This window comes from Manis javanica, chromosome 7 (genome assembly GCF_040802235.1).
Source record: "Manis javanica isolate MJ-LG chromosome 7, MJ_LKY, whole genome shotgun sequence".
Classification (NCBI taxonomy): domain Eukaryota; kingdom Metazoa; phylum Chordata; class Mammalia; order Pholidota; family Manidae; genus Manis; species Manis javanica.
Genome location: NC_133162.1, coordinates 35777195 through 35804749, shown reverse-complemented (window position 1 = coordinate 35804749; position 27555 = coordinate 35777195). Strand labels below are relative to the sequence as shown.

General features: G+C 40.2%; 2 protein-coding genes and 1 long non-coding RNA gene across 9 annotated transcripts in view; 1 reads left to right on the top strand and 2 right to left on the bottom strand.

Annotated features, from left to right (window-relative positions):
- The window catches only part of HTR7 (5-hydroxytryptamine receptor 7), an 89032-nt gene extending 85514 nt beyond the window's left edge, over window positions 1–3518 (bottom strand). For all 5 annotated transcript variants that reach the window (XR_012133129.1, XM_073240713.1, XM_073240712.1 and 2 more), the window contains exon 1: window positions 2850–3518. Coding sequence is in view for 4 of the 5 variants with exons in the window: in XM_073240713.1 (XP_073096814.1) it covers window positions 2850–3394 (545 nt within the window). In the remaining variant the exon portion in view is untranslated. The remainder of the gene's footprint in view (window positions 1–2849) is intronic.
- Window positions 3519–13486: 9968 nt separating this feature from the next.
- Window positions 13487–16786, bottom strand: LOC140850383 (uncharacterized). Its single transcript, XR_012133128.1, has 3 exons — window positions 16007–16786; window positions 14089–14181; window positions 13487–13680 (listed from the first exon to the last, which is right to left on the bottom strand). It is a non-coding gene; the product is annotated as an uncharacterized lncRNA (long non-coding RNA).
- A 22-nt stretch (window positions 16787–16808) lies between these two features.
- The window catches only part of RPP30 (ribonuclease P/MRP subunit p30), a 24104-nt gene continuing 13357 nt past the window's right edge, over window positions 16809–27555 (top strand). For 2 of the 3 annotated variants that reach the window (XM_017664393.3, XM_037002936.2), the window contains exons 1-6: window positions 16809–16932; window positions 18462–18517; window positions 19162–19218; window positions 19615–19689; window positions 22292–22363; window positions 25705–25794. In XM_017664393.3, the coding sequence (XP_017519882.1) occupies window positions 16851–16932; window positions 18462–18517; window positions 19162–19218; window positions 19615–19689; window positions 22292–22363; window positions 25705–25794 (432 nt within the window). In that variant the 5' untranslated portion in view covers window positions 16809–16850. The remainder of the gene's footprint in view (window positions 16933–18461; window positions 18518–19161; window positions 19219–19614; window positions 19690–22291; window positions 22364–25704; window positions 25795–27555) is intronic. The other variant, XM_037002933.2, reaches the window with a different exon arrangement.

Here is a 27555-nt window from a genome sequence, read left to right as displayed (position 1 = left end):
CAGGTGTGGACACAGTTCTTTCAGCAACTTAACTGTGAAATGGAGCAGTAACTGGAGGACCAAAGAAAAAATTCTTAAAAATAGAAGCTCAAGCTTGACCCATTTGAGAGGAAACACCAGAGACAGAGAAGAGATGAGGGATCAAGGAAGGAAGGAAGCCCTCAAGAAGGTGAGAGGGGAGGGGATGTGAAGTGCAGGTGGTTTGGTCTTTGCTGGCACACAATGTCTTCTTGTTTTCAACTGGAAGGAAACAAAAAGGGTAGAGATGCAGGAAAGATTGGTGGTGCAAAGATAAGGGAGTTCCCACCCAACAGCTGCTACTTTTTCAATGACCATGAATCATTTCTGAAAAGCATGGGCATAGGGCTTTCAAGCCTATGAAGAAGAATGGAATGAAATTGCATTGGAAAAGGCTGGAAAAGCCTCCCACTATGGTCAGCAGTGGTTAAGAAAAATCAAAGGTTCCATTGTGGACAGTTTAAATGCCTAACAGATATCCAAACTCTCACTATATAGTATGAGCTCAAAAGCAGGAATATTATTACTCATCTTCAATTATGCTGCATAGCATAACTTACATTAGATACTCAAGAGGGAATGAACACATGAATGAATGAAGATTAATTTTCTTTCGTATTTTATTAGCACATTCTTATAGTGTTGGTTCTATTCTATGATGGAACTAAAGAAAACAGGCTTTTCAGAAATAATTCACCTTCACTATAAATGCATTTTCCTCTTTCTCATTTTCAGTTCTGTGTATTCTGGGAAGAAAAACAGTCTGTGTCTTCCAATATTATCAGTTCCTCACTTTATCTAAAGAAATAACTGTTCATCTCCTTAAATAATTGTTAAATAGAATTCACCAATGGGGCAATTCTCATAGGAAATGAAGTGATAGAATATATATCCCTATATTACCACAATTTATGACAATCACAAAGATAGAGTTGATAAAGAAATTATGAACTCTTGCCAAAAAGGATTAACTTCTCTGTATTTGAGATGTTCCTGCTGCTGATTGTCACATGTGCACACTGGGTGAAGAAAGCCTTTAGCTCATGCACAGGAATCTCAGGGCAGTGCCAGAAACCTGAATGTACCCAGGACAGAAACACTGGCTGTCTTAAGAGATGAGTTAGCATATTGTGCTGCCTGTCATTTATCAAGTATGAACTGAAAAAGATTATAAATGCATTTCTTGCAGCACAAATTGTTATTTGTTTTAGTACACTAAGTTCCATTGAAAAAGGCTCATTCATGCAGGAAGCACCGTTTTGGTTGGCTGAGCTGGCTGAGCAGTTGGGTTTTTTGTGCTTACAATTCATGCATATACTTACTATGTATATTGAGTGCACTCTCCTAGTTCCTGTTGCCAAAGCCAGATGTAAATTCATATGTTTTGTTATTCTTAACTACAGTAATTCAGAACTTCAGCTGTCAAGTTTGGAGCTAATAGATATTCATATATGCAGTTCATGCTCTATTCTCAAAAATAATTTCTTGTTTGCTGTCAGAAGCTCCTAATATAATTATATAAAATGGCAGGTCAGATTTTAAAAAATAATCTAGATCCTTAACTAAATGCTGCTACAATGTGATTTTTTTCCTTGAAAAGAGCCCCTCTCCTATCATTCCCTTTATTCAGTAATTATAACCCCTCGTCAAGCAGTAAAATAGCAGAACATGTTAAATACCAGCAGACCACAAACAGCGTTTACAGGGAGGAAAAGGAGGAAAATCTCAGTTTTGTACTAGACCATCCTTTGAGGCACTGTCATTTTAAGTGTGAAGGCATCAATTATTTCTCCTATGCTGAAAGATCTACACATTTAAAAGTTCTTTCGGTCCATAAAGAAAATAAGCAATCCTTTCCCTGTATCATTAAACACAACAGTATACCAATCCTGAGCTGGTTTTAAAACACCAGCAGGATTCTGTGGGTGACTATTAAGGTGTAATATTTCAACTTCAAGAGAAGCAGAGAGTTCTTCCGTGACCAAAGAGGACTGGAACCATACTTTAAATTGCCAGTTGCACAATATTTCTAGGGCTAAAGCCTAGCTCCACTGCAGCATCCTGTAATCCTAGAATCTAATGAAACCCTGGGGTCTCCTAGTCTAATCTGACATCCAAGGGAGGAACCTTTCCCCAGCATCCCTGACAGATGGTCAGCTTCTGATTCAATACTCCAGTGTGGGAGTTCTCAAGCAAAGATTCCCAAGGTGTATGATGAAAGGCTAGAACCAACCATTCAGACAGGGAGTAAAGCTCCAGAATACAGACAGCATTGCCAAACACTAAAATCAGACTTCCAAAAGAATGAGATTCATAATCAGCAATCTAAGGGTGCAATGTTAAGCAGCTAGACTCCAATTCTGGGACCAGAGTAGGGCCCTTCGTGAGTCTGGGGAATAGCTCCTACAATCGGGAAAGCATGGTGGCTTTTCTCCAATTGATTTCTTAAAGAAATGACTCTTTCAGGTTCACAGCAAGGGTTTGTCAAGCTCAGAGAGGATCAAATCCCTTCCTTCTGAAAACCAAGCCAAGGGACCCCCTGGTGGAACGACTAATGCTTAAAATGCTCTTAACTTTGATGTTGAAAATCCTCGCTACAGTAAACTAGAACATTTCGGGCTCTTCTTCTAAGGTTCACACCGGCTGTGCTGTAACTGAAGCTGTTTGGCTAGTAGTGCAGGGCTGTTGATGTGGGGGTGCTTATATTTTAAGCGTAGCCCTTCATCGCGCCGTGGAGTTTGGCTTTTCTTCCCGGGAAAGGCAAGCGCTCAAGGCTGAGCTGCCAGCACAATCCTAGCCAGACTCCCAGGCCGGGGCAGCCCGGCCCTTACCTGTCGATGCTGATCACGCACAGGGTCATGATTGAGGCCGTGCAGCACATTACGTCCATGGCGATGAAGACATTGCAGAAGAAGTGGCCAAAGATCCACTTGCCCCCGATGAGGTCGGTGACGCTGACGAAGGGCATGACCGCCACAGCCACCGACAGGTCGGCCAGCGCCAGGGACACGATCAGGTAGTTGGAGGGCTGGCGGAGCTTCTTGACGAAGCACACCGAGATCACCACCAGGCAGTTGCCGGCGATCGTCAGCAGCGTGATGAGCGTCAGGATGGAGCCGATCACAACTTTCTCGGCTCTGCCGTAGTTGATCTGCTCCCAGCAGCTGGAGTTATTGACCGGGGTCGCGTCCCAGGTGGGCACGGGGCTGGCCGTCACCTCGGGGACCCCGCGCAGCAGGTGCGGCGGCCAGGAGCCCGCGACCTGGCCGGCGCCGTCGGGGCTCAGGTCCGGGAGCCCGCGCCCCACCTCTGGCAGGAGAAAAGAGCGGAGGTGCCCGTAAAGGTCCGGGCGGCTGCTGCTGTTAACGTCCATCATCGTGCCGCTGTGCACCGCTGCCCATGGAGCCGGCGCCCCGCCGCACGCTCCCGCCGCTGGCCCGGGGTCTTCACCTCGCCGGTGCCGCTCTGCCCGGCCTAACCATGGGCCCGCGCCCGCCGCGTGGGGGCGCCCCGACTCGGCCTCGCGGCCCCGCACGTCCCGGGGCCCCAGCCGCTGCGGACAACACGGGAGCGCGGCCGCGCGGGGACTCGCGGGGACGCCTCCGGCACCCGACGGTCGCCCGGGACACGCCGGCCCGCGAGCCCGCGGCCCGGGCTCGGCTGGCCGCCCCTCAGCCGGCAGCCGGCAGCCCGCAGCAGCCGCGCGGCTCGGCCGAGAGCGCCCGAGAGGCAGCGGCAGAAGTTGCGGAGTGCGCCCCGCCCCTCGCGCCCGCCGCCGCCGCCGCCGCCGCCGCTCCCCTGCGGCAGCCGCGCAGCGTCCCCTCCGCCGCCGCCGCCCGCCGCTGCCCGCGCCCCTCGGGCTCCCGGGACAGGCTTCCCGGGCTGGGCAGCGGCTGCGCCTCCCCACCCGGCGGGGGACGACGCTGCACGCGCCGCCCGGAATCCCGAGGCCGTCGCTCGCGGATCTCGCTCTGCGGCAGGAGGCTCAGACCCTCTCCGACAGTCCCGGCCCCCCGCGCGGTAGCCCACAGTCTGGTGGGGGCGGACCAGGGCGCCAGCGGACGCTCGGACTCACAGCGAAATGAAGAATCGGGGGTGGTTTTTTTCTCTTAATTAAAAAAGCCTTTTGGAACCCTACACCAAGCAACAAATAGATACTTCCGTTTTCTATTTTGACCACTTAAGGGAGAAAACGAAGATGGAGAAGGAGAAGCCGCCGAATGGGGTGGGGGTGGGAGAAGAAGAAAAAGGGTGGCGGGGGTGGCGGTGAACCATGCCCTCAGGTCCAGGCACTGAGGAGCAGCTTCTGGCTCTCGTGAGGGGACCCCCAGCGAGGCTTAAACCCATTCTGACTAACCTTCCAGGCGTTTAGAAGCAGGCCTCTCTCAGCTTTGAAAATAGACCCTGGCTGCTTCAATATATTCAGACTTAAAAGCCTAATATATTGAAATGAGGGTTAATTTTCCCGTGGCATTCTGGAAATCTTGCACATAGCAAAGAAATGACCCGTTAATAATGTTCTGCAGAAGAATCTTGGAGGTGTATGTTGATTTAATGCCTATTGCCTAAAATCCCCTGGTATTCAAACCCTGTCAGAGTGGCTGATTTTTATTATTTGTGAGGCTTATTTCATTTTGTTTAAAGGTTTTATTGGAAGCCAGCAGTGACTTCTTTAGTTTAAAGCTCTAAAAATAATTAAATCTGTTTTCTTTTCTAGTTAGTCCCTTGTGATTATAAATAAGAAGAAAGGAACACAAACCTCAAAATGTATTGATCCCAGTGCTAAATAATACTCTCATTCTTCAAGGTGGTTATTAGCCCTATTTTTCCAGATAAGGAAACACAGTTGCTACTGCAATCAGCTGGTGAGTAATAGTTAGGTTACATACCCGGGTGTATCTGATTACAATGTCCATATTCTTCTCTTTACATATTCCAAAAAAAAAAATTTAAGTAGAAAAAAAATCCCTGAGTGATGAGCCAATGTTCACAGCTCTTTCACTATTATGAACATGTCAGGGGGTTAAGCAGATCAGTACACTTGAGTCACAGGAAGATTGGAAGATAATATATAGACCACAAAACAATATTAATTAATATTATTGAATAGTTAAGAAAATGGATAAGGAAATTTCTTCAACCATACTTATGTTAGTATTCAACATAATTTCAGATAAAGAAAACTAGTTTGTAGCTGGAGGGCATCTAAGAAACCATGTGTTTGCCCCCTTCAACACTGAAAGGGAAACGGTGGGAGAAGGTTAATGACTTCAGCAAGATCGTATGTGATATTCTCACATACATTGATATTCTCAGTTTGGGATTTTGATGTATACAATTGTCTTAAAAATTCCTTAAGGTAGTAATTTCACAAGACAGTTTTGATTTTTCCCATTGTAAGTTTTTAGCTCATTTTAACCCATTTTGACTTTTCTAATTTATTTTTTCCTTGAGACATTGTCTTAAATCTTTTAAATAATATTCCACAAAGAATTAATTAATGTTATATATAACACATAATTATACAATGAATTTTCAAATAATAGGTTTTTTTTATTTCAATCCACAGTCAATATAATTTGCCACCTCCCATTTTACCAGCACTTACCCAGCCCAGTTACATTTCATGGTAGCAGTTGATATTTTTTGCTTTTGTACAAATAAACACCAAATAATCAGTAAAAACACTACTTTCCAATTTACTTCCTCTTCCATTTTCAATATAGCATGAGGTCCAAATTCCCTTTTTATAGAGCAGTCACGTCTATAATGTTATTCCTGGTGATTGCTGAGCATGTTTCCTAAGAGTTGCTAGATTTTTAATTTATAAGCTGTCACAATGCATAAACATAGTTATTGAAAATCTCAGCTTTTGCAGCATTATGTCATGTGTGTTGAGTTTAAATTTCATCTATCATTTTATTTCAAAATCATGACAGAACTACCTGGAATCTTTCAGGTTCCCCCTAACCTTGACTAACAAATAATCCTCTCTTCATAAAAATGCCAGAATCTCATGTGTACTTTACCATAATTTTCTCACAGAGGAAAAATAAAAGTACTGCTTCACAAAATATTCATAGAATACTTAGACATTCATCTAAATTTGTTATTTGTTTTGCCCTTGGTTTCCTGATGTTTTAAAATCTATATCAAGGTGTTGATCATCTCACCTTCCCCCTGCCTGCCCACTCTTTGGCAGTTTTACTGGAGATAATAAGAGAAGTATTGGCATCACAATCAAATCTTTTCTTTAGTTTTTTATCCCTTATTTCTTTCATTAAAAAAATAACTCTGCTGCTTTAAAAAGTACCAACCTTGCCTAGACTTAAATTGCCTAGACTTAAATGCTCATCAAATTGTCAATGAGGGCACCTGAGACTATGTTTTGATGTTTTCATCTGGCAAGCTCCCACTCTTGAAACTGCTCTAAGGGAGTAGAGAAGAGTAGCCAAGTCCTACAACAGATATCATCACCGTTTTGTAAGCTCTTCTTCTTTCTGGGTACTTATCTAGCTCCTCTCAATGCATATGCTTCATCCTATCTATAGAGACCCACACATACCCATCCATTGGACATAAATTTAGGAGAGTGTTTTCCCCATACACCAGCATACTCTGACAATCTGTATTTACTTTAACACAAGTTAAATAAAGCTTTCTATGCTATACGACTAATTGGCAACTCACTAGTCAGTTAAGCACACTCATGTCATGGTGACTGGAGTTCCAGTAATTTGCAATGTGCGACACAGCTGACTTCTTACAGGGCTACTCTTTCACTTCTCCAAAGTGTTTTAGCTGCTCACTTTTACACCCCATTGCCTCCCTCAGCTAAACTAAGGGAGACACCAGAATTAGATGAAAAATAACTAGGAAAACCAGAAGGCTCTGGTAGGTGTAGTACAAAGATTATTGTATATAAATATCAAATACTACCCTGCGACTACCAGTTGGGTTGCAGAGCAGTAATGCAGAAGCACAACACACATCCTTGCCACGACGACTGAGATCTGTCAACAAAGACATTGGGGCTGCTCAGTTGGTGTACAATCAGTTAGCCTGAGACACAGGACTGTCCCCTTCTCTGTGACTCCCTCTCACTATAGCTAGTCTCATCCTTTCTAGGCCCTTAATGCACTTTTTTCATGTCTTTATTATAGCACCTACTGTTGCAATATACTTTATATTTACATGACTATGAACTACCCCCAAAACAAGGATATTTTCTTATTCCTGCCACATGTTGAACATAGATGTTAATAATATGTTCATAATGCATATAACCACGAGTCATGTTCTAAATTAAAACAGACAAAAGTGTATTTTTTTCCTTTGGTTTCTTATGTTTAGAAAATGTTCATTTTCTTAAAAAATAAATATAACCTTTGAAAAGTTTCATCAAAAACAACAAATAGAAAATCAAAGAACAGGCCCAAGACTTTATTTTTTTAAATACTTGATGTTGTCATACTAAGAACTTTTGAAATATAAATGGCACATGCACACCCCCTAGTGGGAAATTTATTCCTCAGTATAAATTTTACAAAGAGAAACTTCCATGGAAAGCTTTTTTTCAAGGAACAAATTAGTGTCATGTTCCATGGCTCAAACCTGAAGTAGCTAATTAAAAGAAAATTTAGTTACTCAATTTAAAGAAAAACATAAAAATCAATATTCACTCATCGGTTGAGTCAACATTTATTGAGTGTCTAATAGACACCACGTATTGTTTTAGGAGTTCTTTTTTAAAAGGACACATTGAGTTTGAGATCCTATTGGATATCCAAGCAGATACAAGTTCAGAAAGTCCCTTAAAGAAGAGAGTAGATAAAGAAGAGGCCTAAGGAATTAACCCTAAGATGTTCCAACATCCTGAGGCCAGGGAGAGGAAGAGAAACCAACAAAGACTAAAAAAGAAGAGGCCACTGAGTTAGGAGGAAAACCAAGAGGTCTGTTGCTTAAAGTCAAGGGAAGAAAATGTTTCAGGAAGAGATTGATGAACTGAGTCAAGTACCAAGTAAGGCAAGAACTATTTAGGTGGAGAGGTAAGGGTAAAGGTGGACTGGAATAGGTTCAAGAGATCATGAGAAGAGAGAAATGGCAACTGGGAAGGTAGACAGCTTTAGAAGTAATTTTATTTAAACAGAGTACAGGGAAACATCTTCCTAAATTGGTGGATAGTAACTGCACTAGTTGGGGTGAGGATTTAATAATATGGGTAACTGTTCAACCACTGTGTTGTATACTTGAAAGCAATATAAGATTGTATACGAACTCTTAATTCAATTTAAAAAATAATAAATAAATACAAAGGGCACAGGGAATGGGGGCAGAAGCTAGAGGGACATGTGGTATTAAAGATAACTGAAATAGAAAGAAGTAAGAAAGGCTTTTTCTAATGCTCTGTAGAATTCCAGGAATCCTTAAGATATCCTACAAAATAGTATCTGAAATGAAAATTGCCATCATGTTCTTGTGCCCACTAAATTAAGTATAACTCTGAGCCCCCATCCTATTTATCTGTTGGGAAAACTATGCTGGATCCATTCTTTCAGTCATTCAATAAACATGTACCAGCTATATATTAACTGGCACTGTGCTAACTGCTAGGGATGGATAAACAAAGCAAGTTCTCTGCCTTACTGGTGGAAAAGACAGACAAGTAGCTGTAGAATGTGAAAAGCCTTACAGTGTAAGTATGAACCAAGGATATGGGAGCCTAGAGGAAAGAGGCTTTGGCTTTGCCTGGGGAAGACAAAGAATTCATAGGTTAGCATTTCAGCTCAAGTAGAACTTTTATCAATAGACTGGAGGAGAGTGTAGAGCAATGCCAACAGGAAAGTAGTTCCATAAATATAATGGAACACTTCCCATAGCTGTGTCATCTAAAATGCACTGGACAATGGGAAGGGTAGACTTGTTGGGGGAAGATCATAAGGAAACTTGTGCATGCAAGGAAGGTATGAATTTAACTCTGTGTGAGAAGTATCATATTTTTCTAAAACTAAATTAAATATGAGCCTGAGTGCCCATCCTATTTATCTTAAGAAAAATTCAACTCCAATTATTATTGTGGCTTTCTCTGCCTCTGTCCCACTCCTTGGTTGCATGATTGACCTGCAGTCTTGCACCCAAAGCAGAACTTTCCAGAAAGCAGCTCTGTTTCTCACTGTTGCCATGAAGCAGCATGCAGCTCCTGTGTCTTCAGGAGCATGGGAACCTTGGCTAAGGCTGGACACCTACAGTCTAATGCCCAGCTTCCCTGGGTACCTGGAGCATCCATTCCCCAGTAAGTTTTTCCATATCCCTGGAGGTTCCTACTACATGAAGAAAAACAAGCCACATCTTCTCTAGAGTCAGGACATTTATTCCTATGCCTTTCCCTCCGGCTTTCTGAAACTTTCCTCAAACAGAAAAAAATCACCAATACACTGTCTCTACAATTACCTGGCATGAACACTGTAATGTTACTGGCCTGGGACTTTGCCCTCAGGGTACATTCAGCAATGTCTAGAGACACCCTCAGGTGTCACAATTGGGGGAATGCTACTGGCATCTCATGGATAGAGATAGAGGGCAACCCCTAACCCACACACACCAAAGGATTACCTGGCCCAAAATTTCAATAGTGCTAAGGTTGAGAAACTATGTTATAGACCACATTTTAAATTGAAAATGTGTAACTTGAGAAAAATATTTTACCGATTTAAAAAATTCAGTATTCCTTTGACTTGGATTGGAAAAATTGATGCATTTTTTTTCTAAACTAAAATATAGAATTGGTTTTGGGGATTATTATTATTATTTTGCTTTGTCATATGTAATACAGAATTCAGCCTGATTCTTCCAACTGTAAGCAATATTTATGTTTATTCATTTTCATAACCAAAGACTATTGTGCAGAAATAAACATGATAAATTCTTTGACATGATAAATGATCATGTCAAAAGCATGATAAATCCTCTGTGCCTGGATAAATTCTTTGTATGATGGATTTTATATTTGAGGCAATAATTCTAAATGTGTAAGACCCAAAACCCCGTGTTTTATTCCATTTGGACTAATATAACACATTAGCAAAGACTGGTGGTTTAAACAACAAATTTCTCAGCTCTGCTGGCTGGGAGGCCGAGATGCGGGTGCCAGCATAATCCGGTTCTGGTGAGCATCCTCTTCCTAGTTTGCACATGGCTGTCTTCTTGCTGTGTGCTCACATGGCAGAGATCAGAGAGAGGAAGCAAGCTTTCCCTTTTTAAGGGCACAAATCCCGTCATGAAGGCTCCACCCTCGTGATCTAATTTATCTCCCAAAGGCCCCACCTCCTAATGCCATCGCATTTGGGATTAGGGTTTCAACATATGAATTTTGAGCACACACAAACATTCAATCCATAGCACCTCCTTCTTAAATAAAATATTTTATAATGACAGAGGAAAGAATAAATAAATATGTTCTTAAGTATGTGAATGCTTGGGCACCACTGTATCAAAAATATAGTAATAGATGCCTGTATCTACTTCTAATAAATACACTTAGATTCTAATTAAACTTAGATTTAAGATAACTAACTGAATATTGTTAGTACTTCTAATTTACATGTAACATTTTTAAGTCAGGGCTAAATATACATACATATTTGCTTATTTAACATATATTAGATAATATATAAAATATACATACATGTACCTATGTGTGGTAATATGTATCTATGTGAATTACCATGAATGTGACTGCTGTGACTGCAGAGTGATACAGGTGTGCTGCAGTGTCAACCCAAATAACAAAAGCGGTGTTGTGGCAGTGACATTAAGTTTTGAAATGGGGAACAAGTCTTAAAGTTCTTTTATAAGGTCCAACCAACTCTTACAGTTCCAAGCAAAGAAAAGTACAATCTTCTGAAAAGTACCATCTTCTATTTATTCAATAGTTACATTCCTGGAAAATTCTGTGCATATAAAAATTGTGGAGAATTTGCTGCACATTTATATATAAAGCCTATTTAGGTTGTAGGCTCAAATAATGATAAATAAGCTTTACCCCATGTGAAGGAATGGCAGGGTATTCAAAGGTCATGCAAGATGAGGGACAAGTGTTCATTGTTCAAGACTTTTTCATACTCTGTAGGACAATTATCATCCCTCGCCACTTCCTACTAACAGCTAGTATCAACCACTCCACTTCTCAGTTATTGTGATAACAATAAGTTTAAAACAATAAATTACAGTGATGAGCAAAAAATACCTGCACAAATTTTCCTAGGGTTGGCTGGGAGGTAAAATGAGGGTATCAACACTGTTGTGGAACATTGATTTAAAGAAGGGTTCCGCCAACATTTTCTGTAAGGTAGCACATACGTAGATTGGCCTAATAGTAAATATTTAAGGGTTAGAATAAATATATGGGCCAAGGTGCAAAATTGAGGCCGTTTTGTAGGTTCTTAAATAACAAAATTTCCTTTCATTCACTCTAATAATATTAGTTGAAAAAAAAGAGAAAATTAAGCAGTATTATCAAAAAGTTTAAAGGTTTCAATTAGGATATCTTTTTTGGACCATAGTCTTCAACTCCACAATTTGGAGGTTAGACCATAATTTCCATATCTGGAAACAAGTTTCTGTGCAGAAGATGAGTTAGGTGTATAGCCAGATAAGTTTCCCAAAGACACATTTTTGTTATATATGAATAAATTAGTTTATATGCTTTTTTTAAAAGGTGAAAAAGGATTCAAAGTATTAAATATCATTAAGCAAAAGAATTAAATCTGGTCCAGTCTTCACTGGTAAACTGAGGTGGAGACTGTTCCTTGATAACATTAAAAAGAAACTTTCTTTCAGCAGTTCAGAATTTTCTCAGCATCCACTACAGCCATTTGGAGCATGAACTGTGTGTATGTCATCTGCTGTGGCTGTTATTTGTATAGTATTTTAATTTAGAGCTCAAAGTGGTTTCTGATCCATGGTACAATAAATTGGCTAAAATGTTGTATCTTGACAAAGTCTTGTCACATGGTGCTTATGTATAAGTCTGATGTAAAACTTACCCCACAGGAGTCCCATCTGTAGTCATGGTTACCAATTCTGACAATTCTACTTTTAAAATTCTCAAAAATTCTTCTCTGTACACCCAAATAAGCTACTTCCTAATGATGTGCTTTTTTTAGGCACTATTTCCAGAAGATATTTAGTCATGTCAAAATTCACAACACAAATAGCTTTTATATATCTACTTGCTTATCAGCTGCAAAAAAAAAAAAGGCAGAAATAACTTTTTTTTTCCATGTAATTTATCCTGCAAGTTCTAAGCTGTATTTCAATTTACTGAGCAATAGAATTTATGGCTATTACCTTTGCAAATCCTAGTTTCTGTTTAGGACCTGTTCTTTCTTTTGCCTTCAATAAACATTCTTTGTAAACTTACCTTCGGTATAAAGTTTTATGCCTGAGCAATTTTTTTTTCACTTAATATGCAACAATTTCTAGGCAGTATCACTATGATGGTTAATTTTATCTAGCAACTTTACTGGGCCATAGGGTGCCCAGTTATTGGTCAAACATTATTCTGGATGTGTGTATGGGGTTTTTTTCTAGATGAGATTAGCATTTGAATCAGTAGACTGAGTCAAGCAGATTAACCTCCCTAATATAGGTGGACTTCATCCAATCACTGAAGGCCTGAATAAAACAAAAAGTCTGACCCTTCCTGATAAAGGTTTCCTCCTGCCTGACTGCCTTCCAGTGGGGAAAACAGTCTTTTCCTTTTATTAGACTCAAACTGAAATATCAGCTCTTCCTGGAGCCTGCCTGCTTTGGGACTATAGGATGGAAGTATATATATACTCCATAAATATATATACCCTCAGTTTTGTATCTCTGGAAGACACATGACTAATACAATCACTTATTTTACTTGCATTAAAAAATCAGCCTTGTTGAAATTTTGGTCCTTCTCTTTACGTTCATTGAGTTTACCATCACACATCTCATTCATACCGGTCACAGTTCTTCCTTAGTTTCCTTTCATAATGACTCCTTAAGTTGTATTCTTCTGTTGCCGGCATTCTTGGCATCTTAAAGAGGTGGGAATACTCTTTACTTTCACAATTTAAGTTTTATAATATATAAGCCTTCTCCATTTGCCTTTCATTTTCAAACTTCTGAAACATAGATATAAAAATTATTTCACTTTCATCTTAATTACACTTTTTAAAAAAATCCCTAACACTGCAATCAGGGATAGACTATCCCAGCTAAGATGATGGATAAATTCTTATGATATCAGATCAGTAACAGAAATTTCTGGGGGGAGGCAAGAAGATGAGGAATGATTGAGGGAGGTGTCCTGAATTGGTGATGTCCTGTAGAGTCCCATTAGAGTTCTAAGTCTAGCAATTAACTCTGTTAGTGTGCTTTCTCAGAGCCTCTGGAGAAGTTGGGCAGGTAGTTCCCTGTACAAACTTACCAGCCACGTGGTGAATAGGGGCAAGGGCAAGTCCACCTGGAGGAAGGACATCTTTTTTAGATCTGTACAGGAGCGCCTGTTGAGTGCTTCAGCATTGGGAACAAGAGAGGGGTCCTCTTTGGGTTGCTGGGTTATCATGCCGTATGCAGTTCAGTGAATTTTTGGCCATGTGTTTAGGTAACTGAATACATCCAACAGTGCTACAATTGGGTTCATAAGATAATGAAAGTCAACAACAGGTTGTTAGTTTAAGCTCATACTGCTCACTTCATGACAGGCCCCTAAGTCGACAGACAAGCAGTTGGGGCAAGGAAAGTGACTTTATTCAGAAAGCCAGCAAACTGAGAAGATGGCAGGCTAATGTCCTAAAGAACATCTTAACTCAGGGTCGATTTCAAGCTGCTTTTCTGCAAGGGAAGGGAGGGTGCAGAAAGGGGTTGAGGTCAGGAGATGACAGTTGATGTCAGACAACTGGGCTTCAGCAAGGGTATGAGGAGGGGTGAATCTCCTTGTACTTGGTTAGTTGACTCCAGTCATTTCACTGATGTGGGTACAGCCACAATGTTCCTAGAAATCCTTGACAGAACAATCACCATTTTTGCACCTACCTTCTTATCTCCTCAGGGTTGTGAGTTTTGAGTAGGGGGCTGTTTGCATCAGTCTTCAGCCACAAGCAGAATTCCTTTTGATGACTAACAAATCTACATGCAGGGATGCAGGGGTAAGCAGAAATTGCAAGGTCATTTGACTGACTACTACATATTTAGTGCAGTTGTGGAATCAACCCAGATATCTACATCTTGTTGTTATTGTTGTTACTTGATTCCATGCATCAAAATTCAATTCATTACCTCCTCCAGGAAACCATCCTTTATTGTCTCCAAATCTCCCAAACTTCCCACTCCATCTAGGAGATAAGTCCCTGCCAGCTGCCTGACACACCTGAGCAAATCATGTTACAGTGTTGCTTTCTCACTTGCCCCACCTCAGCCTTACCCTATTTAGGGGACAGGGGCCTGGTGAAGCGTTTCTCGGCTCACCCAGGAAGGGTGAACCAGATGAAAAGATAAGGCCAAAGACTAACAGAACACACACTGGCTTTTAGGGGCCAGACCAAGAAAGCGAGGTCTTTGGGGAGACTGAGAAGGGCTCAAAGGTTGCCTTGGATGCCAAAAACGACCCTCTCTTTCTAAGCTCCCCAAGGAAGAGGAAATGATTCAAGAGCCATCCTCTCTGAGCCCAGGACTCCTCAATGTAACAGGAATAATGATCTCTCTTTAGCTTGTTGTGACGATTAAGTCAGATAATGGAAACAAAGTACTTAGAGTAATTATACAGTATTATCTTCCAGTCAAAAATATCTTTGGTCTTTTTCAAACTCCTGGCTGCTTCAGCTATCCTTCCAGGCCAGCTTCTGACCCTCTTCCTTATTCTTCTCCCCATCCCATCCTGTCTCTTCCCTCTTGCTGCTCCTTCTGCTCCTCATCCACCTCCTTCCTCTCCTTCCCTCCCCCGCCCTACTTTTTTCCTTTCCCCTCAAATCCTCCATTCTTTTCTTCCTTTCAAGCTTTTCCTCTCCCTCCTCGCTCCCCATCCTCCGACTCTCCTCTCTTCTTGCTTTGCAAGGACACAGTACACGAAATGAGGACTGAATCAAACCACCTGGACCCACAGGTACTTTCACCCAAACCTTCTCAGATGTTAAAATGAAGATGTTGCTAAAAAACAGTACTTAATTCACAGTTGCTTTGAAAATTAGATATGTAACTAAGTAATTAGCAAATTGACTGCCCTCAGTAAAGTGCTCAGTGACTCTTATCTAGCTATTCATTTTCTTTCTTGCCCTTTCTCTTCCTCTTCATCTCGGCCCATGGTGAAGATGGGTAAAGAAATCTAAAGGGTACAACAATTCACAGCAACAGCACCATGACTTTCAAAGAAAAAAGCCATCTTTAGTCTAAAGCTGGAGTCATATAATTAGTCATCTTAGTCACCTTCACCACACATTGGTTATATTTCTGACCTATGTAGATATTGTGGTCATAGGTGAAGATGCCTATATGATCCTGCAAAATTAACACTAGATTTTCTGATGAGAAGCAATGGGTTTCACTGTGTATAAACTTGGTCTATTTGCAGAAGTAAAAATTTCTTCTGTTTTTATTTAGGAAATATCAAATATTGGAAAAAGCAAGATATTTCTTCTTTATAAAATTTAACCAAGAGGAGAACTGCATACTACTACATGAAAACAGATCCCTCTTAAAATTCTCTTCTGAGACCAAGAAAGAAATCATGTAAAAGAATACTAATCAAGGTGTGATCTACAGACCAGAGACCATGTATTGTTTGTGATAAGTACAGAGACTGAAAATGTTTAGGAACTTTCACAGCATTTTGGCATTGTCCAAATATCCAAGCTCTCACCAGTAAGTGGACTTTTCTAATTCAGCCCAGTATGGAACTTGTCAGATTAGTCTTAAGAGGCCAGAGCTGTCCACTGGTAATGAGCAAGGGACCACCTACCGGCCTGCGAAACAATGGGGGACTGGAAACTGGCTCTTTGTCACAGATAGTTTGAGAAGCACCGATGTAAGCTATGGTTCCACGATTTTATGTTGTCAAATAATTGATTTATCAATCTTCAAAAGTTCATTTATAGACGTTCAAAATGTGGAAGCATCATGTGAGAGATGCGTACGCCACCTCACACACTTCTCTGAAGGAAAACCGTAACACATTGCCATCCTGCACCTCCCTTGACAAACCCGTTTCTGGCTTGGCCAGTACAGGCTTATCCTAGAGCGAGCCCTGACATCTTGCGGTTGAAGATGTGGACTGAAACATAACAGGGAGCAGCGTGCTGCGACACTACCAGTTCTGACTGAACGAAACGACTCTTCTCGGGCAGTTCTCTTTCGAGTTCTTCGGGTCAGTTCCCCGTCTTCTCGATAAACCCATTTTAACGGAACGGACTTTAGGGGAAGGAAAGAAAAACAGTCTCCTTATGACTTTTGAAAAGTCGTGTCCAGTCTTAGCAAAAGTGCGTGGTCCATGGTAGGCGCTTAAATGTATACGTGCATTTAAAAAAAATCACTTTCTACCTCATTTTACTGGAGTTATGGTGGGAGATGTGAAGTCCTCCGGGGGAAACCAAACATCCTCATTCAGAAGAAAAGGAGGATTGAAGGGAGGCTGTTGATCTCAACGCATTAATTTTTGCTATACTTGAAAGCGAAGCAACGCTTGTGAACCTTAGTCAACGGCACGGAGGGACTGACTGCGCATGGAAACTACAACTCCCAGCATGCCCTGTGGGCGGGCCTGGCGGCTGCGCAAACGGAAACGCGGGTGATCATGTGACTTCGGCATGGCGGTGTTTGCAGACTTGGATCTGCGAGCGGGTTCGGACCTGAAGGCTCTGCGCCGGCTGGTGGAAAACGCGGCTCACGGTGAGTCTCCCCGGCTTCTCAGGCTATGGTGCCTGCCCTGCTGGCTGCCCACCAGATTATCCGGCCGCTCTTGGGAGGGATCTGCAATGCGGGGCCTCGTTCAGGGTCTTTGGGATGCTCTTGGAAGCTGATACCCACTGCGGTGTTGTGCCGATCTCGGGAAACTCGAAGACACTAGGGTGCTGGCACCCAGTCCAATTTCTTCTTTCTTGCTAATTTAAGGAAACTGAAGCCATGAGAGAGTGGGGGATTTGCGTAGGGCCGCATAGCTAATCGGCGACGGAAGCCGGGGTTTCCAAGTGTGCAGTCTCATGTGTCAGGGCTTTTGATGTCACCCCCTTCTGCCTCTCAACGACAGTGTCCGAGCAAATGCGGGAAGCTGGTGCACAAAAGAAAGTGCTGTGGAGGTCTCAGAGAAGTGGGAGCATATGGGGACGCGACTATTGGAATAATATAATAATAATGATAATATAATAACAATAGTGTATTGGTTAGGGGAAGTGTAGGTAAGAGCGCTAGACATTCTGGACGGTGAGAGGGAAGCAGCATGTCCAAAATGCTAGAATGTTACTCATATTTGAATCCAAGGGAAGTGAAAACCCTGAGAGATAAGACCTCATTTCAATTACTGGAGTTACTCATGAATACTGTCTTCTTAGACTGTAAAGTGTGGGGATAGAGAGGTTAACACTAAAGAGGTTTCTGTGGGACCTGTCAGGTAATGGATGCTCAATAAATATTTAAGGAAAAAAGGAAGTGGGACAAACTGATGAGAGGGAGAACCACTGTTTTGGCATCAGTATTGTCTTTTAGTATTAATATCCTGCCATCCCCATTGGTTTTTAAAGAAGTTAAAGGTAGGAGTCATGATTGAGACATACTTGGTAGTCCAGATGTTCAGAACAGTGCTGTGTTGAGGCCCATGCAACAAGGTCCTCGCCTCAAAAGAGTTCTCAATTTATTAATGGCGGGCAGCCCACAAGGGGAAGTGGGCAGCCATATGAGGGTTATTACTCCATTTCTCCTTAGGAAACAGGCCTCTGAAGGATATAGAAAGGGTAAAAAGCGAAAGAGTGAGCAGTAATAAGGATGGCAGGGGAAAAGTATATACTTACAGGGATGAAAATGAAAAAAGGTACATGAAAGAGAATGATGGTTAAAAGGAGAAACATAAAGGTAAGGGTCTTTAATGTCATTCTAATAATACATCACAGAAGTCCTACAAAGCCCTGATTCTGTGCCAGGCACTGTTATAAAACATCCTGTGTGTATTCTCTCATTTATTCTCATGACAGGTGTATGAGGTAAGTTCTGTTCTTAATGCCATTTGACAGATGAAGAACCTGAAACTTAAGGTCAAGTAGCCTGTAAGTGGTAATGTTTAGATTTGAGAGCAGCAGTGTGACACCAGACCCCAGGCCCACAGCCACTCTGTTATTTGCCTTCTTGTTTTGACATAAATTGGATGAGCCTAGGTACACAGGAAAGAGAGGTTGTTACATTTAACAATGTTTGATTTTTCTTTTCAGTGGGCTATTCAGTTGTTGCTGTCAATCATGTTGTTGAATTTAAGGAGAAGAAACAGGTAAAACAATTACTGAAGTTAATAACCAGCACTTGTTAATATTTGTGTTTCTACTGGTAATTAGAAGCTATAGATGAGCATATTTCTTAAATGCACTCTTATTATTTTATATGTTAACATTTGAGCTGACATGTATTTGTGCAAATGATGAAGTTTTTTTTTATGAGGCACCAGGATGTGGTGTAAGGATTCTTAAAGTTGATTCAATGTTAATAAAGTGACTTTTAATAACTAAAAAGTACATTACTATGGACTGAACTCTAATCACAATATTTAGGGATTTTTTTTTTTTTACTTTTTATTTTACTTTCATAGATTCATTACTGATTGATTTCCCTCTAATCGTATTAGTCAGTATTTATATTTCTCTTTAGGCCAACAACTGTACCATACTGTTTCAATCTAAAAGCTGTTTTTTATCCCTCCTATCCATTCATGTTCTCAGTGGCTTTCTGCTCTTCAACTTTCTTCCTTTTTTAAAAAAACGAAAAAAATTTACTTGGTGTTTTGGAATACCAGAAATTAGCTTTCTTTCTTTGCTTTTTTTTAAGAATGGTCTTTTCCAAAAGCCCCTTGTAGGTTTTCTGTTGTGCTTTGTCTTATTAACATGTAAATTTGGGGTGACTGTTTATTGTTTGTTGCAGGAGATTGAAAAACCATTAGCTGTTTCTGAGCTCTTTACAACTTTGCCAATTGTACAGGTAGGTGTTTTGTTGAGAAGCTTAATACCTATTCATTCATTCAAACATGCCCAGTTACATATGCAGTTCTCTAAGCTGCACTGCTCAGTCCCCCTGCCGATCTTACTTTTCCATCAATACTCAGCTCTTATGTGAGACATTCTCTTACTGTTGATTCTGTACTTCCCTGATGATCTTTCTTGAAGTCCCACTGCCGTTAAATTATCTATCTCATTATGTATGATATGAATGTCTTTTTTTCTCTACCTGTATTATAAATTCCTTGAGACCAAAGTCTAGGTCTTATTAATCTTCACTATCCCTTACTGATGGTACTTTTAATAAATACTTCCCACTGGTAAGGAGGAAAATCAGTCATTTGTATTTTGTGTTTTGATAGCATGTTTTTGATTATAGGGAAAATCAAGGCCTATTAAAATTTTAACTAGACTGACGATTATCGTTTCGGATCCATCTCACTGCAATGTTTTGGTAAGTTAACTATTTTTCTTCTCATTTTTTGGCCTTGTAGGTTGTATTGATTAATACTGAACAGGTGGTTTTTCATCTTACCCTTACTTACACACCCTTTCTGTGACTTCTGCCTGCTCTCCCTATCCTTAGAAATCACATAGTACAATACAGTCTCTTCTACTCTGGCACATGTACAGGGATACACAATGAAAGAATTTTTTGACAACTGCTATTTGCTGAACTCATGAACCAGAGTCATAAGGTGGGTGCTAGGGATACTGCTCTAAATTAATATAGACATAATCCCTGAATTTACAAAGTTTATAGTTTAATTAACAAGATAAGCTTTAAGCAGATAATAATTTAAAATGTGAGGAATGTTTAAAAAATGGGAGGTAGTAAATAAAGGATGCTTTGGGAGTGCATACAGGGAGACCAAACTCAAGAAGTTGATTGTTCAAGTTGGAGCCAGAAGAATCAGGTTCTATAGCTGTCTAGTTGGGGAGAGAGTGTTCCCACGAACAGGATGGAGGGTGCAGATGCCTTGAAACCAAGGAAACTGTGTATTCTGGGAAATGAAGTATCAATAACAGGGCCAGCCTAGTGAGCTGGCTAACCTGAGATGAGATTGGGGAGGTAGGTCTGGGTGAACAGTTGGAAGCCCTTGAAGGTTTAACCAAAGGAGGAAAAGTATGAGGTGTATGTTATAAAGAATGGATGGATCACAAGGGGGGTTAAGGAGGGGATTTGAGAGGGCCCCAGAGGGGAGGATCGATGGATTAATGAGTTTTGATGGTTGATTGAACCTAGGATGATGACTCCCTGGTGTGGCCTGAGCAGCCTGGTTAGGTTGATGGTGGTACCATATCCTGAGATGCGATGTACAAAGAGAAGCAGGTTCAAGGGCATCTGTCTGGGACATGATGGATTCTTGTGAGAGTGCGAGTAGGGCTTGTCCAATAGGCAGGTGTGATCCTCAGAAGAATAATCCAATTAGGAAAACTGATCTGGAAATGGTTGGCCTGGAGAGAGGGATTGAAATCCTGGGGATGAATGAGACTTCCTGGTCAAAGTGCAGTGAGGGAAGAGGAGGCCCAGAACAGAGTCCCGAGGAACTTCAGCATCTAATGGTGGGGTAGAGGAGGATGAGCTAGGGTTGGAGGCTGGGAGGGACTGAGAAGTAGGAGGACAGTGAAGAAAGTGAGAAGGGACGAGTGAGGAAGGGTGTGCCTGAGTACAAGTAGGAGAAGGGCTAAAAGATGTCTTGAATTTATCAACAGGGAAGTTGTTGGTTGCCTTAGCACAAACCATTTCCGTGGAAATAATAGGACCCTGAGGAAATGTGGACAGGGTATCATGTTGACTTGAACAGTTTCACTCCACTGGGGGCCAAAAGGTTGGTGGATGAGAACCTGCTGTCTAGATATTGTTTGCTAGATGGGAGAGACTTGAGTAGGCCTGCTGGTGGGAAGGATCTAGTGAGGGAGAGAGAAAGTGAGATCCCTCAGAAGGTGAGCTGTTCCTTTCGCTGGGATGGGCTCCTCTGTCACAGAACAGGAGCAATCCAGGAAAGGGCTGGCCTTTGTAACACTTAACCTTGCAAAAGAAAATGTGGAAGGCTAGATTCTGGTATTTCACACAGCTTCAAGGAAGCATTGTGGTTCTCTAGGCCCAGGGCAGACGTAAATGGAGCTGACTTTTGATGGGTCGCAAAGACTTTCATTTTCTCTTGTTATCATGAACATCCTGGTCATACTCTTTATTCTCTTCCCAAGTGGGAGTGGGCAAACAGAGGGCAAAAAATCCTGCATCCCGGCTCACAGATTTGCCCAGCAGGCCTTCTTACCTGCTTAAGCATGGCACCTGCTGCTTCTCTTCAACCCTCCTCTTTCCTCCTCTAATTCTTTTAGGTCTTTCCTTTTACAAAATAAGAGGTAAAAATTTAGAAGGTGCCAACAGGCATAAAATAAATATGTATCATCTCATCATTCAGAGACTGTACATTTGAATATATATTTTTCCAACTTTTTCACATACATACACTTACAGTGTAAGTTTGAGATTTTCTTTTTTAAAACAGTAACTCTTACTCTTTAATTGATAGAACCTTCTCCTTCAGCCCTAAGGCTCTTTAGATATTTTCTTGCACATCTAGCATTTTGATTTATATTTAAAGGTATTCTCATCGTGAATGTAATTGCATCATGCTCAGTCATGTATATTTCTTCACTCACAAAACAATGGCAACTATTGAAGCAGACAAAAGCGCCTTAAATGATTTTGTATTCCCAGTGTCCTGCACAGAGCAAATGTTCAGTAAATGTCTGGGAAGCTCCTCTACCAGCTTGTAAGAGCAAGAGCTATCTAATTTGATTTTAGTATCTTAAATCCAATGTTTGATACACAGTTAAATTGTAACAAATGTAAGGAAAGAAGGAGGATGATCAGTGGGATGAATGTGGTGGGATGGATGTTAGTATCTAAATTTTCGTGTGCTCTGAGGTCTTCCCTGTGTATTAAAAATGTTACATGATTGAAATATAAGTGCAGCCGCCACTAGTCAGAATTCCATGTGTATAATTTTTGTCACTGTATGATAACATTCTTTTTCTGTTACTAGAGAGCAACATCTTCAAAAGTCCGGCTATATGACATTGTTGCAGTTTTTCCAAAAACAGAAAAACTTTTCCATGTAAGTAACAGTAAAAGAAAGTAGTATTTATTATTATATATAAGGTGTCAGCTGCTATGCCTTTGTAGGTGACCTGTTTTGCCCCATCTGGAAGCTTTTAGCGTTTTACATTTACACTTGAATTCTGGAATTTTGCATGGGTGTATTTGAGTGGCATGTGTTTTTTGTTTGGTTTTATTCATCCTGCTAGATACTGGATGGGGTCAGATTGAAAGAGTCCATCCAATTTTCTTGTTTTTTAATCTTTGCTTCATTTGTTCATTCATTTGCAACTCTTCTTAGGTAAATATTTGTCCAACTGTTTCTAGCTCTAAATTCACTTCAGTTTCTGCCTTTCACACTATTCACTACTGCCTGTGAGGGAAGAAAGGTTCAAGGTTGTACTGTGGCAGAAAAGATACCATCTCTTTTAGCTTTCCCCTTTGCACATGCTGAGGTGTAGTCCATATGTCAGCATGATCATGTCAATGTTTAGTCTTCCAGAAATTCTTCAAAATCAATCATCTGCTCATAGCTTTCCCCTTTGTGATCTCAGAGCCTTTATGAATATAGAGTTGACCTTTGAATAATACAGGTTTAAATGTCAGTCCACTTATATTTGCATTTTTTCAGTAAGTGCTATACAGTACTGTAAATGTATTTTCTCTTTCCTATGATATTCTTAATAACATTTTCTTTCCTCCAGCTTACAGTATGTAATACATATAACTTACAAATATGTGTTAATTGTTTATGTTATTGATAAGGCTTCCAGTCCAACAGTAGGCTATTAGTCATTAAGTTTTTGGAGAATCATGTTATACTCAGATTTTCAAATCTCTAAGGGGGTTAATGCCTCTAACCCCTGTGTTGTTCAAGAGTCATCTGTAATTCCTTTTATACTTTTAAAATTGCTATTTCTGTGGCTTTTCAGGACAAATTGTTTCACATGTATGCTCAACTTGAGACAAAACACACTGGGCATTTTAAATGATTACAGAAAAGAAAAAAATTAATGCAGTTTTTCAAGAATATATTTTACTGTGTAAAATGAGGTTATAGCTACTACTTTTAGAAATGTTGTCTGTATCTAGGTTCAAAAAAGTAGCCATCTGCCAAAACTGTATCCACCAATGGGATATTGTTGGGGGAAAAAAGTACTAATCTTTGGTGTATAAGTTTACAGAACAGTTCATTTTTAAGCAAAATGTGTTCTAAAACTGTAGAAAGATTGCCCCTAAGTTTATCCAGTAGATGGAGCTGTTGACTAAGGAGGCTGATGGGTGGTAAATGTAGTTTTCAAGGCATACTGTCAATTCTTAATTTTTTATATTAGTGCAGGAAAACAGTACAGATTATCCATTAAAGCTGTTTTGTTTTGTTTGGTGATTCCCTTTATAAAGTGCTCAACCATGGTAATTCTCAAGAGTTTTGTTTCAGAAAAAGAGGTGAGTAGCATTGAGTGGCTCTTAGTCATCAGAAACCACTGTGGAACTTTTTAAAAATCAGGCATGTTTAGATGTCCATCACTGAAGATTCTGATTCCAGGGATTGAGTCTGGGTATCTGTTTTTTCACATTCCATGGGAGATTCTAATTCAGTGCTGAAGCCCTAAGGAGGACCACAGGCATTTCCAGATTTGTTAAACAACAAGTTAGTTTTGTTATTAAATAATGAAAGCTCAGTTATAATGTAGACTGAAAGTTGGTAATGCATCCAATTTTTTTTGTGTATTTGTTATTTAGGTTTGATTTGAAGAGCACACATTTGTTTTTATGACTATATACCTGTGATTAGAGAAACAAGCTGAACATGGTTGGAAGACATGCATTTATATAACCTTCCAAAAACTTTTACTGATTTATTATCTTTAACACACAATCCTGGAGGTTTTTATTAACATCTCCATCTTATAGAAGAGAAAGTTCAGACTTAGACTAAATAATTTGCCCTAAATCTCTGATAGTATATAGCAGAGCTAGGATTTTGGGCTTCAGAGTACATTATAGTATCATATAGCAGTTTTATCTTGTTTATCTTATTACTTGTTTTTCTCAGATTATTCAAAAGTTTGAATTCAAAAGCATGGATACATGTTTGTATGGTAGATGGAACAGTCAGCAATATTCTGGAAGATGAAAGCTATAAATAATTTACAAACTGATTGGAATTGACTACAGATATACTCCCAAAGTTACTTGAAAACAGTTCTTAAAATTGGCACAGTTTTCTCTTACCTGTTCACATCTTATTCATTCTTTAAGACTCATTTGAAGTTAGCACTCTGTGTTTTCTATATAAAAATCATTTTCTATAAAAAAAAATCTTTCTTTTAACCATAAAGCTTTTGTGAGTATATCATGGTTTGGAATTGGGTCAAATGCAATCAGTTTGTTACTTAACAAATTGTATTCATAAGTCATTTTGTTCCGTTTGTAAGTTCATTATCTAGAATTTACGCAAGAGTCCCTATAGATGATACTTTAAAACTAAGGTCTCTAAATTGAATCATAAAAGCATGCAAACAAATATGTTTACAATTAGTAGTATAAATGCTCACCACCTTAAATAGCATTGTTTTCATGGGAAATAACATACTGTTTCCCACTTGGAGTATCTGAAAGATGTCTCTAAGGATAAACCCTTCCTTTCCATAGTTACCCTAGGAATGAGGCAAAGATGAAAGACTGTAAGGGGAGTCCACTGGCCAGGAGTGGGGGGACAGCAGTGGGAGGTGGAGGAGAGAGTTACATAGAAGCTTCAGGAGCCTCTGAGTTGGTTATTCCCATTTAGGATTTAACATGACTGGACAGGGTGAGGAGAATTCAGGTTATTTAGCCCAGTGGTCTCCAAACTACTCTGGTTGTGTACCCTATCAGTTTCTATCCCCAGTATCTGTGTGTGTTTTTTTCTTATAAGTTATTTGCATGTTACTTATCTTGATGTGCTTATGAAAACAATACGCACACAAAACAAATGAAGTAAAAAATAAATGGAAATAGAAGTCCATTTTCTTCCTTATTCCAAAATCCAGGCCTCACCCTTTGAAGAGCAGCGTTACAGAGTATGTGCCTCTCTTAGCTGCTTATCCTCATACAGCCGACCATAAGTTGGAGGGTCTCTAGGCCCTGTCTGTTGAGATAGTCTATGGACCACCTCTGCTTTGGCTAAATTACAGTTAAACCATTCAAACCAAACTTGAAGGAATGGCTAACAACTGACTTTATAAAGGGACATATGTAGTTCGCCTATGGAGTGAACCGTATCTATTTATATTTCTTTATATCAAGTTTGATTCTATCTTCCATTCTTAACATGTGCCAGTTTTCCTTCTGGCTATACCTGTTTTTTCTTCTTAACAGGTTGCTTGTACACATTTAGATGTGGATTTAGTCTGCATAACTGTAACAGAGAAACTACCATTTTACTTCAAAAGACCCCCAATTAATGTGGTAAGTATTATACTTTACATTCTGTCTGTGAATCTGTAGAAACTGGTGTTAAGCTGGAAAAGAAGCAGAAGAAACCAGTGTTCTTAGAAGGGAAAAAAACAAAGGCTAGATAAATAGGAGGCAGTCTAGAAAAGAGGATTTTATTTTGTAAGCTGACTAAAGATAGAAAGAAAACATGAGTGAGGATACTATTTTAGAATAGTAGCTTCCAAATCTGCCCCTATTCTCAGAATTTATCCAAGGAGAAGAACCGACAGTCTAGATTACATTCCCAATCCTATCACAATTGGAAAATTAAAAACTAATGTATTTTTTTTCAGGAGTGATAACTCCCCTATTCTTTTGTCTCTGTGGAATCACAACAGTCTCTCTTGCTAAAGAATTGGCTTGATGCCAAGAATAGAGGGAAACAATGAGGAGAAAACAAAGAAGTACATTTAAAGGGGAAACTATAAAACAGCTCTTTTCAGATCAATATTGAGAATATTCCTGAACGTATAACAATACTGGTTAAGTTCCAGTCTTTCCCCATGTTTTTGCCAGTACTTAAAAGTAAGTAAAAAAAAAAGAGAAAAGCACATTATTACATTTTAGAGTTGGATATCTATGTTGTTTAACAACTCATTTATCAAATGTCAGATGCAGGCTATCAAGGAGAAGCCATTGAACTCTTCGTTTAGTCACAGGGTTGGGACACTTCTGCTTAGGTCTTTGTCAGGTGAGATCTCATGTGCCCCAGCCATCTCTAGGTGATAAAAGGCACAAACTAGCACAGTACCCGAGGTGATGATAGTCTTACCTCACCTGTGCTCCTCTGCAGAGGTAGCAATCTCTGTCCCTAAGTTTGCAAGGCTTTTTACCAGCCTCAGACCGCCGATCCAGTTTCCATGTAAACGGCATCCCCTGGACATTAGGCAGCACTGTAAACTGCTGTATACTTAAAAACTTCTTTACGTTTCTCTTGCCTTAGTGAACCAGGAAGGCCAATTTCTAGACAGCTTTGCCTGAGTAAACCCATATACGATCCTGTGTCCTTGGTTGGGAGGTAACAGTAGCAGGTGCAAGGAATGGATAGCAGTCATTCCTTATGCCCCCAACAGTGGTAAGCTTTCCAATGTCTGTTCTGGTGAGGGGTTTCTGCTGGGTTCTTATGCACATATCCTGTTGTTCAACCCAGATTGTTAGCTTCCAGGAGTGCCAACTGTGGTGTCGTCTTTCTTAATTACTCCAATATCTTGCCTATAATGAATGGGTCCTCCCTAAATTTGTCAATTGAGATGTATCTAATTCAGCATATTGAGGTACAGCCTAGGGAGCATGCCAAATCCTGCTCGTCATTAGTCATCAGCTGGTTGTCAGCATTCGGCAGGAAGCATAGAAAGTGGGGCACTGGAGTGGGATGGGGACCGTGGCACTGGAGCCAGTAACACTGGACATCCTACCCTCCGATTCCATCTGTGAGTTCAGGAAAGTTGCTGTTTGATGGATATTTTTGGCTTATTTCCTACATTTTTCAATGTAAGAATTCTGAAAAGTAAAAATTTGACAAGTGAGAGGGATATGTAGTATTCAACACAGAATCTGCTTTTTTAAAATATGAATGTTTTACATACGTTGTTTAATAAAAACTAGATGATGGAGTGGAGGAAAAGACTGCAAGATTATTTTTAGTCTTTATCTAGTGTAGAAGTAGGCTACTATGCAAACTGGTCAAGAAGCAGAAAAGTCCCTATTTGTTCACCTATTTTTAATTTAAGAGAG